Raw genomic sequence first — 13,897 nt, 5'->3', positions numbered from 1 at the left:
AAATAAATCTCAGATTTTGCCAGACCAAAGATTTTTAGACATAGCCCCTTTGAGGTTTCTTTCATTTTCCTATTAAGGTTTTGTGGGAGTTTTTCCCTCATCTCCATTGAGGGTTAAAGGTCAGGGGGTGTTGTTCCATTGTGGGCTCGTATGTATGTATAGAGGAACTGAACCGTCATGTCCTGCTGGGAGCAGCAGGAAGTCCAACGGTCTCCGTCCATTACAACGCTCCCACTGGCCTGTGTAATGTTTCGTGTCGTGCCCTGGTGTGGAGTTACAGTAGGTGTGTACATAATGTGTATTAGCTGCAACCAGCAGCTCTATAGGTCACTCTGTGGTCGGTCAACACAAACATTTCCTAGAAGGCTGAAATCGGGCATGGAGGTCAACATAATGTGTGTGAAGGTAACACAGAGAAAGTTAAGTTACACCTTTATTAATCCCCTTGGGGGAAATGTCTTCTCTGCATTTGACGTATTCCAACTATTCCGTCTGGCCCTGAACTGCTCTATGAGAGAAACGGTGTGGAGGGGATGCATACCGAGCTGTCGTGGTTGAAGGTGGAAGATTGGATCGCAGCATGATCTTGTTCATGGGGATCCGTAATAAAGATAAAGATAAAGATAAAGATAAAGATTTAGGAGCAGTCAGCAGGAGGAAGGGTACAACTCTGGCAGCTACGGGTGAGTGAAACTGTCCCGACTGTGGTGGGAAGTTCGTTCCCCCATTGTGGAGCGAGGACAGAGAATAGCCTGCTTCTTTTTTATGACCCCCCAGGAGCTCGGATAGGAGTGGGTCTGAGGTGGCCAGAAGATGCAGAGCGTAGGGGTCTTGAGGGTGTGTAGTTAGTAGGGGTGGGGGGAAAAAATCGATACGTAGTAGTATCGCGATACTTTGCGTGGCGATACTGTATCGATACAGGGACGCCAAGTATCGATATTTAATTATTCATAAAAAAATAATATATATAAGGAAGTTGCATTGTTCATTTCAATACCTGTAATAGTACAGTAGTCCACACACACACATGTGCATTCAGTTAAGTCGGAATATGACTGTAATACAAACAGTTCAGTTTGTCAGGTACATGCAACACAGATTACAGTGTTGACATATGTCTGCTTGAGAAAATACCATGTTCTGCAATAAAAATTATTGAAGTGAGATGAACAGACTGAACTTTATTTTATTAGATAAAACATGTCGACAGTTTTACTTTGCAGTTAAAAAAGAAAAAGTTGATAAAAAAAAATATATATATATATCGCAATATTCGCGATATATCGAGTATCGCGATACTATCGTATCGCGGCTCAAGTATCACGAGGTCTCTGGCGATTCCCACCCCTAGTAGTTAGAGACCATTGACCGGAGGTAGGAGGGAGCGGCTCCCCCCGCTGCACGGTACGCCAGGTGAAGGACCTTGAAGTGGATCCGTGCGGCGATGGGAAGCCAGTGCAGCTCTCTGGGAAGCCAGTGCAGCTCTCTGAGACGTGGGGTAACGTGGACTAACTGTTGGTAGGTTGGAGATCAGGCGGGCCGCTGTGTTCTGTATGAGTTGAAGTGCCTTGGTGGTGGTGGCAGCCGGGAAACCATGCTAGCAGTGCAGCGCAGTAGTCGAGGCCAGACCTGACCGTTGATTGACCTGGGTGGCTTCTTTAGTCAGGAAGGGGGCGGATCCTCCTGACGCTGCTCGGGAAGAATCTGCAGGTTCTGATTGTCGAGGCGATGAGCAGAGAAGTTGCATCCATGCTAGGGCTGTGTACCGAATGTCATTCTTTTAACATTCAAAGCTTCTATTGAAGTATTCTTGTAGTATACTATTAGTGTAGCCTAATCTTTATCTGCAACTGTGACGAAAAACCCCATTGGTTTAAACAAAACGAATAGACACATAAAAAAATACAAATAATAAAAAAAAAAAAAATTTAAATTACTAATTCGAATGTTGATTTAGAATTCGAATGTCAACATTATGATCGAAGCTTCGAAGCATTCGGTACAGCCCTAATCCATGCATTCATGGACTGCAACATTACCAAATTCCTGTCCCCCAGTCTCCCCCATCCCTCCCCTCCCTTCATCCCTCCCTCCCTCCCGCCACCTGGCGCAACGATGTCTTGTTTACTACTCGGTGTTGATGCTGCCGACTATCGCGCATACGGCGTCTCAGGCCTCCTGTAGATGACATGTGTCAACAAATGTACATGTCTGTTGAATTTATGCTGTGCCATTGTTACTGTAAAAATGTAATGATTGTGATGTGTTGTTATTATTAATGAGACGTTGAGCTGTATGTGTGTGTCATGCATTTCCCAGAGGGGATTAATAAAGGAATATCTTATCTTATCCTCTACAAACTACAATACATTCAGAACTCTGCCCGTGTCCATGAGGCGCCAGCCGATGAAATGATACAGGACAACTAGAAGAGAGCACATGCGTAGTAGCTTCGACGTAATCACGTCATTAAGACTGACATTTACAAAAACACACGTTACACAGCGATGGGGCCTTCCTCAAGGTCACGCCGCTGTTCACTCCCGCGGGCATCTGCGTCCAACATCAAAGGCAGGTACATCTGTAGCCAGATGTCTTTCGCAGAGCGTGGGATATCCTCCAGAGATAAACACGATACCGTGTTTCTCTATGGCGGTGGTCATGTGTTTTTTGCGCTTTGATCAATTATTTTCACACTGTATTTCTTTTCTTTTCTTTTAGCAGTAATTGGAATGGGAGTGCAAACACTGGGCCTCTCCTTCACCAAGCAGAGCACCAGTGTTGGTGGGGTCCTATATTAGCTTTGGCCACTGTTCAAAGTTAAACACAGGCTTGCTGATAAGACTCACTGATTGGCTGGACGGATGTTCTGCACCGTAGGGAGGGGAGGAGGAAGAGCGTCCCCCCTTGATACGGAGTGATTTCATAGCACAAACCTCCCGGGTTCGATTGCGATTGAGTGGGGGAGGGGACTTCTGTGTGGAGTTTACATGTTCTCCTCGTGTTCACACAGGTTTCCTCCCACACCATAAAAGACAGGCATGCTAGGCACACACTCCTGCTATCTCCCATGACCAAGGCACTGGTATTTGACGTGGAGTTGGTCGTCTCCACTGGACTATGGACGCCGACTGCTCGTAAATAGCCAGGATGGGTTACATAAATATAAAAAGGACAAATTCTTGACATTATGCCAAAAATCTACTTGGTAATAAAGAGATTCTAATTCCAGTTCTAGTTGCAGGAGATCCATCATCTCCATCATTGATTATCGCCGACTCTTCTCTGCAGAGTAATGATCATATTAGCAGGTACAAAGGCAGATAAAACAGACCTGTGGAGACTGATCATGATTCATTACACAGGAACTGCTGTGTTGTTTCACCCCAGGTCAGCAGTGTACAGACGGTATAATAAAACACTAATGACCCATTAGTTGACTAATCAATTAAGAAGGAAGACAAACGCTCACACCCGTTTCTCCTACTGGAACACACAACGCTGCCGCTGACACCAATATAAAACACTAAAATAACATGGTAGTGCTGGGAAGTATAATATCATTATCATATTTGTTGTACTTTTTCCGGTATATTGATGGCATTCTGTTTTCCTCCTTAGCTAAGAGACGGAAGTGGAACTTGTGGAACTTGAGATTGGTCAAATTGTCATGGTCCTATTTCATTCAAAATGATCTATTTTCGTAAAAGATTTTACTGCAAGGATTCCTTTTTTTAATACCATAAACATATGTACATGTGTATATATTTTTTATGATATGTATATATTGTGGAATCCATATAACGCTTTGCACGGATCCATGATGGTATACCTCCACATTTTGTGAGTGCCAGCTGATCCTAGGTCAGTAATTAAATGCTAGCCGACAGTACAAGCCGTGGGAGGGCTGAGGTGTGGGGAGGAGCGTTTTCCCTCCTTCGAACGTCAGAAGGAAGGGAGGAAGGAAGGAAGGGAGAGAGAGAGGGAGAGAGAGAGAGAGAGGCGAGTCACGGTGTGAACTGCCCTATTCAAACAAACACAGAATCAGTTCAAATCTGGCAACCCACCCCCTCCATTAAGGGGGAAAACCTGGCAACCTGCAACAGAGAAGCAGAGCCTCCGGCACTCAGCTTAACCTCAACTGTTGTCGATGAACATAAACATTCTACACCACATGAAATAACACTGGAGACCTAAAGGTTTGAAGGACCTCTGTGATTAAAGGATAATAAACTTCTCATCTCCAGCGGAGACAATTATTAGGTGCCGTCCTACGAGGGCTGAGCGTCACAGAGTCCCATTTTGACGCCCTCCTGTTCAGCTGAAGGCAAGACGAAACGGGCCTGCAAGTTTATAAGCCGGTTGTGTATAAAGTCAGTGCCATGTGTGTTTTGCACCAGTGCATGTGTGTATAATGTGTGTGTGTGTGTGTGTGTGTGCATGTGCATATGTGTGTCCTGTATGTATTTGCATATGTGTGGATGTACTCATGCATGTGCATACTGTGTGTGTGTGGGTGTGTGTGTGTGTGTGTGGGGGGGGGGGGGGGGGGGGGTGATAGCTTGGACCACCAGCGACAGGCCAAGCAACAGCATGTGATCCTCATCCAGACCGAAGGAACATTACTGCACTCATTTAACAAAAACACTGCTCTTTTTTCACTCTCCTCCTCTTCTCCTCCTCGGCCGCAGGCGAAGCCAAGCTGCCACAGCCCATCAGAGGGAGAGGGAGATGAGGCCACAGCAGCTATTGTGACACACTCCAGTTGATCGAGTCTCTATCTCTCATTAGGTTTAAGTTATCTCTCTCACCGTCTCTCTCTCTCTCTAACAGAGACAGAGGGATAGAGAGCAACGGACTGAGAAAGGGTGAGAGAGAGCACAGACAGAAAGAACGAGAGAGAACAACAGACAGAGAAATAGTGAGCGAGAACAACAGACAGAGAAAGAGGGAGAGACAGAGCAACAGACAGAGAGGGAGAGAAAGAGAGCAACATACAGAGAAAGAGGGAGAGACAGAGCAACAGACAGAGAGGGAGAGAAAGAGAGCAACATACAGAGAAAGAGGGAGAGACAGAGCAACAGACAGAGAGGGAGAGAAAGAGAGCAACAGACAGAGAAAGAGAAAAGTTGGAGACATACCATAGAGAGAACTTACTCTTACAGTATTATGTTCTCACTGATTGCTTGGATTCTGCAACAGCATCCATTCCCCTCCTGGCATTGTGTAGTAAAAGGTCAAGTGGGTTGCTGTAGGGGCCAGTTCATTGTGTAGTTAAAGGTCAAGTGGGTTGCTGTAGGCCAGTTCATTGTGTAGTTAAAGGTCAAGTGGGTTGCTGTAGGCCAGTTCATTGTGTAGTAAAAGGTCAAGTGGGTTGCTGTAGGGGCCAGTTCATTGTGTAGTTAAAGGTCAAGTGGGTTGCTGTAGGCCAGTTCATTGTGTAGTTAAAGGTCAAGTGGGTTGCTGTAGGGGCCAGTTCATTGTGTAGTTAAAGGTCAAGTGGGTTGCTGTAGGGGCCAGTTCATTGTGTAGTTAAATGTCAAGTGGGTTGCTGTAGGCCAGTTCATTGTGTAGTTAAAGGTCAAGTGGGTTGCTGTAGGCCAGTTCATTGTGTAGTTAAAGGTCAAGTGGGTTGCTGTAGGCCAGTTCATTGTGTAGTTAAAGGTCAAGTGGGTTGCTGTAGGCCAGTTCATTGTGTAGTTAAAGGTCAAGTGGGTTGCTGTAGGCCAGTTCATTGTGTAGTAAAAGGTCAAGTGGGTTGCTGTAGGCCAGTTCATTGTGTAGTTAAAGGTCAAGTGGGTTGCTGTAGGCCAGTTCATTGTGTAGTTAAAGGTCAAGTGGGTTGCTGTAGGCCAGTTCATTGTGTAGTAAAAGGTCAAGTGGGTTGCTGTAGGCCAGTTCATTGTGTAGTTAAAGGTCAAGTGGGTTGCTGTAGGCCAGTTCATTGTGTAGTTAAAGGTCAAGTGGGTTGCTGTAGGCCAGTTCATTGTGTAGTTAAAGGTCAAGTGGGTTGCTGTAGGCCAGTTCATTGTGTAGTTAAAGGTCAAGTGGGTTGCTGTAGGCCAGTTCATTGTGTAGTTAAAGGTCAAGTGGGTTGCTGTAGGCCAGTTCATTGCAGAATGGCATGCAGCCTAAATCCCCCTCGACATGTGTATATGACGTAACCCTAACCCTGCATATACAGTAGATGAACACCTTTCTAACCTTCAAAGCCATGAGATGACGTGATGGGTCCCTCTGGTTCTTACATAATAAATGTAGTGTGTGGTATTCTACCCAACACATATCATCGTGACTAGTGATAATGGTACCAAAATCCAGTCATAACGCTGTGATGAAAATGTACTTTAATGACTAAATCTGTCATATTTATGTTTATTAATGTCCCTTTTTTTTTTTAAATAAATAAACGTCCATCCTTAAACGTTGTATGCTATTTGGTGGAGGCTCTTATCCAGGTGCCTTATTGAACCACACACCTCTCTGGTGAGCACTAGATTTAAAGAGGTTCCTCTGCATGATTTTACATCATTTATACCATGGAATGTGTCCTCTGTATTTAACACATTCAAACTATTTAGGAGCAGTGGGCATCCATAGTCCTGTGCCTGGGGACCAACTCCTATAATAATACCGGGATTTGAACCCAGGACCTCCTTGCTGTGAGGTACAGTAGCAGTGCCCAAATCATCAATTAGTGCCGTCCATGCTGCAACTCAATACTGCAGACTAGGGCTGACCCCTATTAGTCGATTAGTCAACTAATCGGTCGAAATACAAAAGTCGAATACAAAAAATAAATAAAAAATTATAATTATTTTTTTATCATTCTTTCCAAAAGAAAAGAGGCCTAGAAGCGTGGCTAACGCTAATGGCACGCATACCAGAGGCTAATTGCCTACGGAAACATGCACAGAGGCACTGAAAGAGGATTTCACCCATCTAATGAACACACTAGACTAGACAAATATCAAGATGTATCCATCAGTGGACCAATTGCATGCTTTTGCAGAGGACAAGAAGCCTTCAGTCGACTCCTTCAGACATTAAGCACCCCCCACAGCCAAAAAAAAATATATATATATATATATATATATATTATACTTTTTCTTTTTTTCTTTTTGACTAATAGTCGACTAACGGCAAATTTTGGCCAATCATAGTCGACTATCCAAATCCTTAGTCGGGGACAGCCCTACTGCAGACCATTGATTCGTCAATGGAACTCATCACAAAAACCATGTCCATGGTAAGGTCTGTGGCAACACAGTCAACCTCATTATTGTTGAAGGTTTAGTGGAACTCATATCAATCTAGTGATCTATGCAAAAAAAAAAAAAAAAAAACGATTTTCCAGCAAATCTCATCAGTTACATCAATATTGTGCTGTCAGAACAGTTTCATGTTTGTAGGTTAATTATTTAAAGTTCACTATTGGTCATCTGGTTATCACCAAGGAAATGCTTTGCAAAAAAGAAATTCAATAAATTGGTCAATGTAGTGATCTATGCACGAACATGGTGAAATAATTTGTTCAGTGAATCTCTTAGTTACAGCGAGATTGTATAAAGCGGTGTTGTGTTTATAGGTGAAGTGACGTTGTTTCCAATGTTCCACGGCTTTCTCGCTAAATGCCCAGCCAGTCTGTCTCCGGGGGAAGGAGCATAGCGTACGGGGAATGAGAGCATGACAAAATTTTAGGCAAGAAGAAATAGGATATGCAATTGATTTTAATATTCATATTTCATCTGCGAGTTGCATCTAAAATGATCAGTTGAAAGAGGCGAACAGATGCAGCTTCGCTCTCTCGGTGGAGTGAAAGGCAATCGTTCACTCTAGTTGAAAATATTTCCATCTTCTTGCTCTTCCTCTCCGACTCGATCACAACCGTGTCTCTTGTGAAAATGTGTGAAATGTACGCCGGCAAGCAGAGTAACTCCTCCAAAAGAGAGGAAGAGCCTCCTCTTCCTCCTACCTACACAGGTGTGCTGTGTACTGGAAAAACAATACAGGCAACATGGCAAGGTGCCGGATGGCAAGCCTAACTGTCCTGTAGATGTGCCTGCTGGTCTGTGGAAAAGTACCATTAGTGCCAGTCACCCTTCACCCTATCTCGTTTCCAATGACGGGTGGTTTCTCAGTTGGACTGGACCACAGCCCGAGAGCGACCCCCTGCAACGCAGCAATGCTAACAAGACATGTTTAGGAGCACAACTATTGAAACACCCCACACCCTCTCAGCCTCCCCACACATTGTAACAAGTGTCTGGTGAACAAAAATAATCAGCTGTAATTCCAAATGTGAAGGTTACTCTTTACCTAGGCTCAGTCCAACAAAACACCAAAAACCAAACAACAGCCATCTGCTCGACCAGTAAACACAGACAGAGAGGCGGGGAGGAGGCGAGACGGCCACGTAGGAGCACAATGTCCCCGTTAAATCTCTTCTTGACATGCACATCTGTGCATCGTCTGTGTGTGCGCGCGCGCGTGTGTGTGTGTGTGTGTGTGTGTGTGTGTGTGTGTCTGTGTGTGTGTGTGTGTGTGTGTGTGTGTGTGTGTGTGTGCGTCAGTGGGGGAAAATAGTACTGTGATAAAGTACAATTCCAAGGTACTTTTAAGGAACTTTGTACTCTTGATACTTAAGTACATTCAACATCAAATAATTGTACTTGTGTAGAATTTCAAATGAAGGACTTGATCCTTTACCAGAGTACCCTTTTATCTGGGTATTTCTATAATATTTTACTTAAGTAAAGGAACTGTGTACTTCTTCCACCATGTTTGTAGGGTGCGTGCGTGTGTTAAACCTCACCAACCTGCATGTTTGTAGGGTGCATGTCCATTATTCCTTCAAATAATGGAGGAAGACACTTCCATTCATAACATTTTCAAAAAGTACGACGGAAAAAATTACAATGTCTTCCTTTCAAAACAAGAGAGCAGGGTGGTGCCATTCTTCATGGCTTGATTCGATCTTTTGGACAACAGCGGGAAACATTATTTGGAAGAATGCGTCGGCTTAGCGGTCACAATGGCGTGACGTCCACACGCTGAAGCTGTGTGACGCTGCCACGCACGCACGCACGCAGAGGCCTGTAGTTTAACTATTGTCTGTATGATATGCTATGTACTGTATGCGTGTCACTGTAGGACGCACGCCGTCACAAGCCCTGTGGTGTGACCCAAACCACTAGCTGATTACCACCCAGACTAAACAGTCCACTCAACAAGAGAGAAGAGAGAAGGTGACATGAGAGGAGAGCTGCTGTGCAGCTGTGTATGCCTGACATGACTGGAATGGAGAGGAGAACAGATGGCAGGAGTGAAGGGGATTAGTGAGGAGAGGAGATGAGACAATAGCAGAGGAGGATAGGAGAGAGGGAGAAGAGAGGAGGTGACATGACTGAGGAGAGGGCGAGAGAGGACACGATTAGAAGAGCAAGAAGAGAAGAGAAGAGAAGAGAAGAGAAGAGAAGAGAAGAGAAGAGAAGAGAAGAGAAGAGAAGAGAAGAGAAGAGAAGAGAAGAGAAGAGGTATTTTACCTGTTCTAGTTTGAAGATGTGCTGGTTGAAGTAGTGCTGGAGTCGCTCGTTGGCAAAGTTGATGCAGAACTGCTCAAAGCTGTTGTTCTCATAGTCCTCAAAGCCAAAGATATCCAGCACTCCAATGGACAAGATCTACAGTACAACACAGACACAATGTAAGAGATCCCACCACACAGAATTACATGACATCATTATTTTAAAGACACAGACAGCTTAGATTCACACTTAAGTTCACTTAAGACACAAGTTCACACTTAAAAAATACATGTTCTCCAGGTCCTCAGAAAACACCAAACTGCAGGAACTAGGGCTGGGCGATTAACCCTTTCACTACCACACTACCAAAGGGTTAACCCTCTTTCACTGTGACAACACAGAAGGTTAACCCTTTCACTGCCACACGACAAAGGGTTAACCCTTTCACAACCACACTACGTAAGGGATAATGTATAGCTAAAGGTCATTGTCGCAAAATAATTGACCGACACGGAGTTTAAAATACCGAGGCGCCGCGCCGAGGTGTTTTAAACGTAGTGAAGGTCAATTATTTTGCGACAATGACCGAGTAGGCTATACATTATCCCGCTTATTACATGGCTAACTTACTAACAATATACCTAATTCATTTGACAAATCGCAGTTGTTCTGTGGCTCTGTCAGCCCAAATAAAGTGATTATTATTATCGCGGGCAGCCTCTGGCTCCGCTGTAATCGTCACACACACTCCGCTGTCAGTGCAGCGCGGCAGGTGTGTCTGATTTGCTGCACTGATGTGGGCTTGATTGCCAACAGCTGCGCACTGCGGTCATTATTGAAAAAACAGCGGTCATTATTGAAAAATAATGACCGCTGTCGGGGGGCTATTGACCAATCACAAGCAAGCATTTCGGCGAATGTGAAAACGCCATGTAATAAAGAAGGTTAACCTTTCACTACCACACTACAGACGGTCTAAAACGATTGTGTCGCATGCCACGTTGCTCTCATTTAGTCTTGTGTTGTAAATGCAGCGCACCCTTGCCTCACAGGGGTGTGCTTCACCCCTCCCACCCCCAAGCAAGCCCAAACAGTAGTTTCTCTACTTATTTTGAAACATCTGTGGTAAGTTATAGAAGATGACAGAAAGGCAGCCTTTGGTCGAAGAAAGGTAAAACTAATTCAGTCGTCGTCATAGGATGTTCTCAAAGTAATCAATCCAAATAATCGTGATTTAGATTTTTGCCATAATCAAACAGTCCTAGTAGGAATTCTGCCTTTAAGGGTCATTGTCCCAGACAGAGAGTGAGCCAGGGCCCAAGACCGCTCTAGTACAACAGGCTCTCTGACACGCTGGCCTTCACAATGAGTCTATTACTTTACATTCTGCTCCAGGGTATCACTGCTCCAAACCTTGTTTACTCCAAAGGTGATTTTCTAGATATTCCCATCATCCTATGTTTATGTGCTGGGTGTAACGATGGGGTTCGTGTCACAAACAAACGAATTTCAGTACAAAGAGAAGCATGCACACACACACACACACACACACACACACACACACACACACACACACACACACACACACACACACACACACACACACACACACACACACACACACACACACACACACACACACACACACACACACACACACACACACACACACACACACACACACACACACACACACACACACACACACACGGGGTAGGATGAGCTGAGGGTAGAGCCATATGAAATCCGTTTTATTATTTTCCAAATTCCATTTTATTTTTTCCCAAATTCCGTTTTAATATTTCAGAATTCTGTATTTTGCTTTTTATGCTCATTTTACCATCAGAAATAGTGTCTAATAAGTGGGAATGAATAAATGTCTACAATTGAATATGATATAACAGTCCATTTAATGTTTTTAAGTGCTGCAACTCAGAAATACAGTTACATTTTACACAATACTTTTCAAATAATATTGTGACAAAATAAAAATACACATTTCAAGTGTAAACAATAGATACAGCTAGCTACTACTGACATTATCACAATGTCAGTAGCCTAGCTATATCTATTTTATTGTGATGAAATATAGTAATGCATAATTTAGGCACCTTTAGTTTAGTTTATTTCGTTTATAAAGGACAGTGTATAATGACAATCGTTTGCATTAAACAAATGGATTGCACCAGATTTAGCAAGAAGCTATAATTTCCATCTATAGTCCTATGTACTGTAAAACGTTTCATAGCTATTTAAGTTTATTTCGATTATAAAGGGCAGTGTATAATGACTCGTTTGCATTAAACAAATGGATGGGTGCACTAGATTTAGCAAGAAGCGATCATGTCCTAACGTTATAGCTATTTAATCACAATAGTGTCGCAAGTGTTTTTGTGGCTCCAGTCCACGGAACGTTGACAGAATTAGCAAAACACCTTATCGCCGGAGGCATAAAAGTCATTAGGATACTGCTCTGCTCTGAATTGAGGGCTTATTGGGGAATTTATTAGCTTCTTGACGATGTAAACACCGAAGCAGCGAGACGCTTGGGAGACTGCCTGTGTTGTGTGTAACCCGCTCTAGCGTCCGCCTCCCCGGTCGCGTGTGCACCAAGCGTTCCACCCAAAAACGGAATTTCAGTCCAGATTAGGCCAAATTCTGCAATATTCCACGTTTTGCAGTTGATTCCATTTTTATTGGTCAATTCCGCGATTCCGTCCGCGATTACGTGAACGCGGATTTCATATGGCTCTAGCTGAGGGTAACTTGATGCCATCTGCCCCAATGTTCTGTGCACATGTGGCCCCAGACACACAATTTGTGATCTAATCCTCTGGATGCCCACTGGGCACGGCCTGCCAGCTGCCACTGCCAGACACACACACACATCTGTGGAATCCTCAATCCATCCCCCATCATACTCTCTATAGCACTCCAAGGCATGTAACACAGAGCCAGCCACTACAGACAAAGACTAAAATACATGAGAGAGAAAAAGACAGACAGACAGAAAGAAAGAAGATCTTAAAGGAAAACTCCAACATTTAGGGAAATTAGCTTATTTGCCATCTACCCTGGAGTTAGACAAGAAGATACATACCTTTTTCTTCTCTGTGCATGTAGTAGGAGTAGGAAGACGTTGGGAACTAGGCTAATGGAGGAACCTACTTCCAGTGACTGACGCTAAGCTAGGCTAACGGTGCGCATCGTCCTACTCCTACTGCATGCACAGAGAAGAAAAAGGTATGTATCTTAACACTCCAACATTTTGGGAACCCTGGAGTTAGACAAGAAGATGCATACCTTTTTCTTCTCTGTGCATGCAGTAGGAGTAGGAAGGCGTTGGGAACTAGGCTAATGGAGGAATCTACTTCCAGTGACTGACGCTAAGCTAGGCTAACGGTGCGCGTCTTCCTACTCCTACTGCATGCACAGAGAAGAAAAAATGTATGTATCTTCTTGTCTAACTCCAGGGTACATGGCAAATAAGCTAATTTCCCAAAATGTTGGAGTTTTCCTTTAAGCGTCTTTGAGCACTTGGAAAAGTGCTATACAAATCCAATGTATTATTATTATTATTATTATTATTACATCTGTATTTTTCAAAGTGTTGTTTGAGACACACGTGTGTCTTGGGGAAGATTAAAAAGGTAAGTATCCTAGGAAGCTCTCAAAACCCTCTCAGGTCCATTGAAACATAGACATGTTGAATACAGAGACAACGCTAGATAGGCTGCAGCATGAATCCAAATTACTCATCCTAGTAAAAGGCCCACTCAGTCATCCAAACGTAAACTAATGCATAGCCCCTTTTCCTAGTAGTACAAGGACTAACACTAGAAAACAGAAAAATATATGCTTTTCTAACTGTATTTGATGAATCTTTAGGCTGTTAACACTTTGAGTGCCAGCGACGAGATTTCTTGTTAGTTCATGCCAACCGTTGAGTGCCAACGATGAGAAATCTAGTTGTTTAATTTTTTATTTTTTTTTTATTTATTAGCGATTTCCATTCATATTTCATCAATCTAGCCTCACGTTACCACTGGAACTCTCTCTGAGCTACATTGGGAAAATACCGCCCCCTATCGTCTCTCCGGATGGTATTGCACCCCATTGGATTGGATTGAATGAAACGCATTGGAAAAAAAGAGTCCGGAATCCACATTTTACTCCTCAGACATGTAACCGGAGACAATCCCAGTCATTGCCCACCATCAGAACAGCGGAGAATAAGTGTTTCCAGTACCCAGCGTTGGATCAATAAACGCGATCGATATTTGGAATGGTGATCAGGAATTGGAATAATCTTTTTGGAGAACATCTGATCTGAGGTAAGGAATCTATTTGACCAGTCTTGGGATAATCAGAGC

At 43.6% G+C, this 13,897-nt stretch overlaps 1 protein-coding gene across 1 annotated transcript in view; it reads right to left on the bottom strand.

Moving 5' to 3' along the window:
• Nucleotides 1–13,897, bottom strand: part of LOC311230655 (unconventional myosin-IXAb-like) — a 326,861-nt gene that overhangs the window by 80,225 nt on the left and 232,739 nt on the right. Inside the window, exon 11 of the mRNA XM_084317004.1 lies at nucleotides 9,546–9,680. Coding sequence (XP_084173130.1) covers nucleotides 9,546–9,680 — 135 coding nt within the window. The remainder of the gene's footprint in view (nucleotides 1–9,545; nucleotides 9,681–13,897) is intronic.

This window comes from Notolepis coatsorum, assembly GCF_963971535.1.
Source record: "Notolepis coatsorum genome assembly, chromosome: 6".
NCBI lineage: Eukaryota > Metazoa > Chordata > Actinopteri > Aulopiformes > Paralepididae > Notolepis > Notolepis coatsorum.
This window is presented reverse-complemented; position numbering and strand designations above follow the sequence as displayed.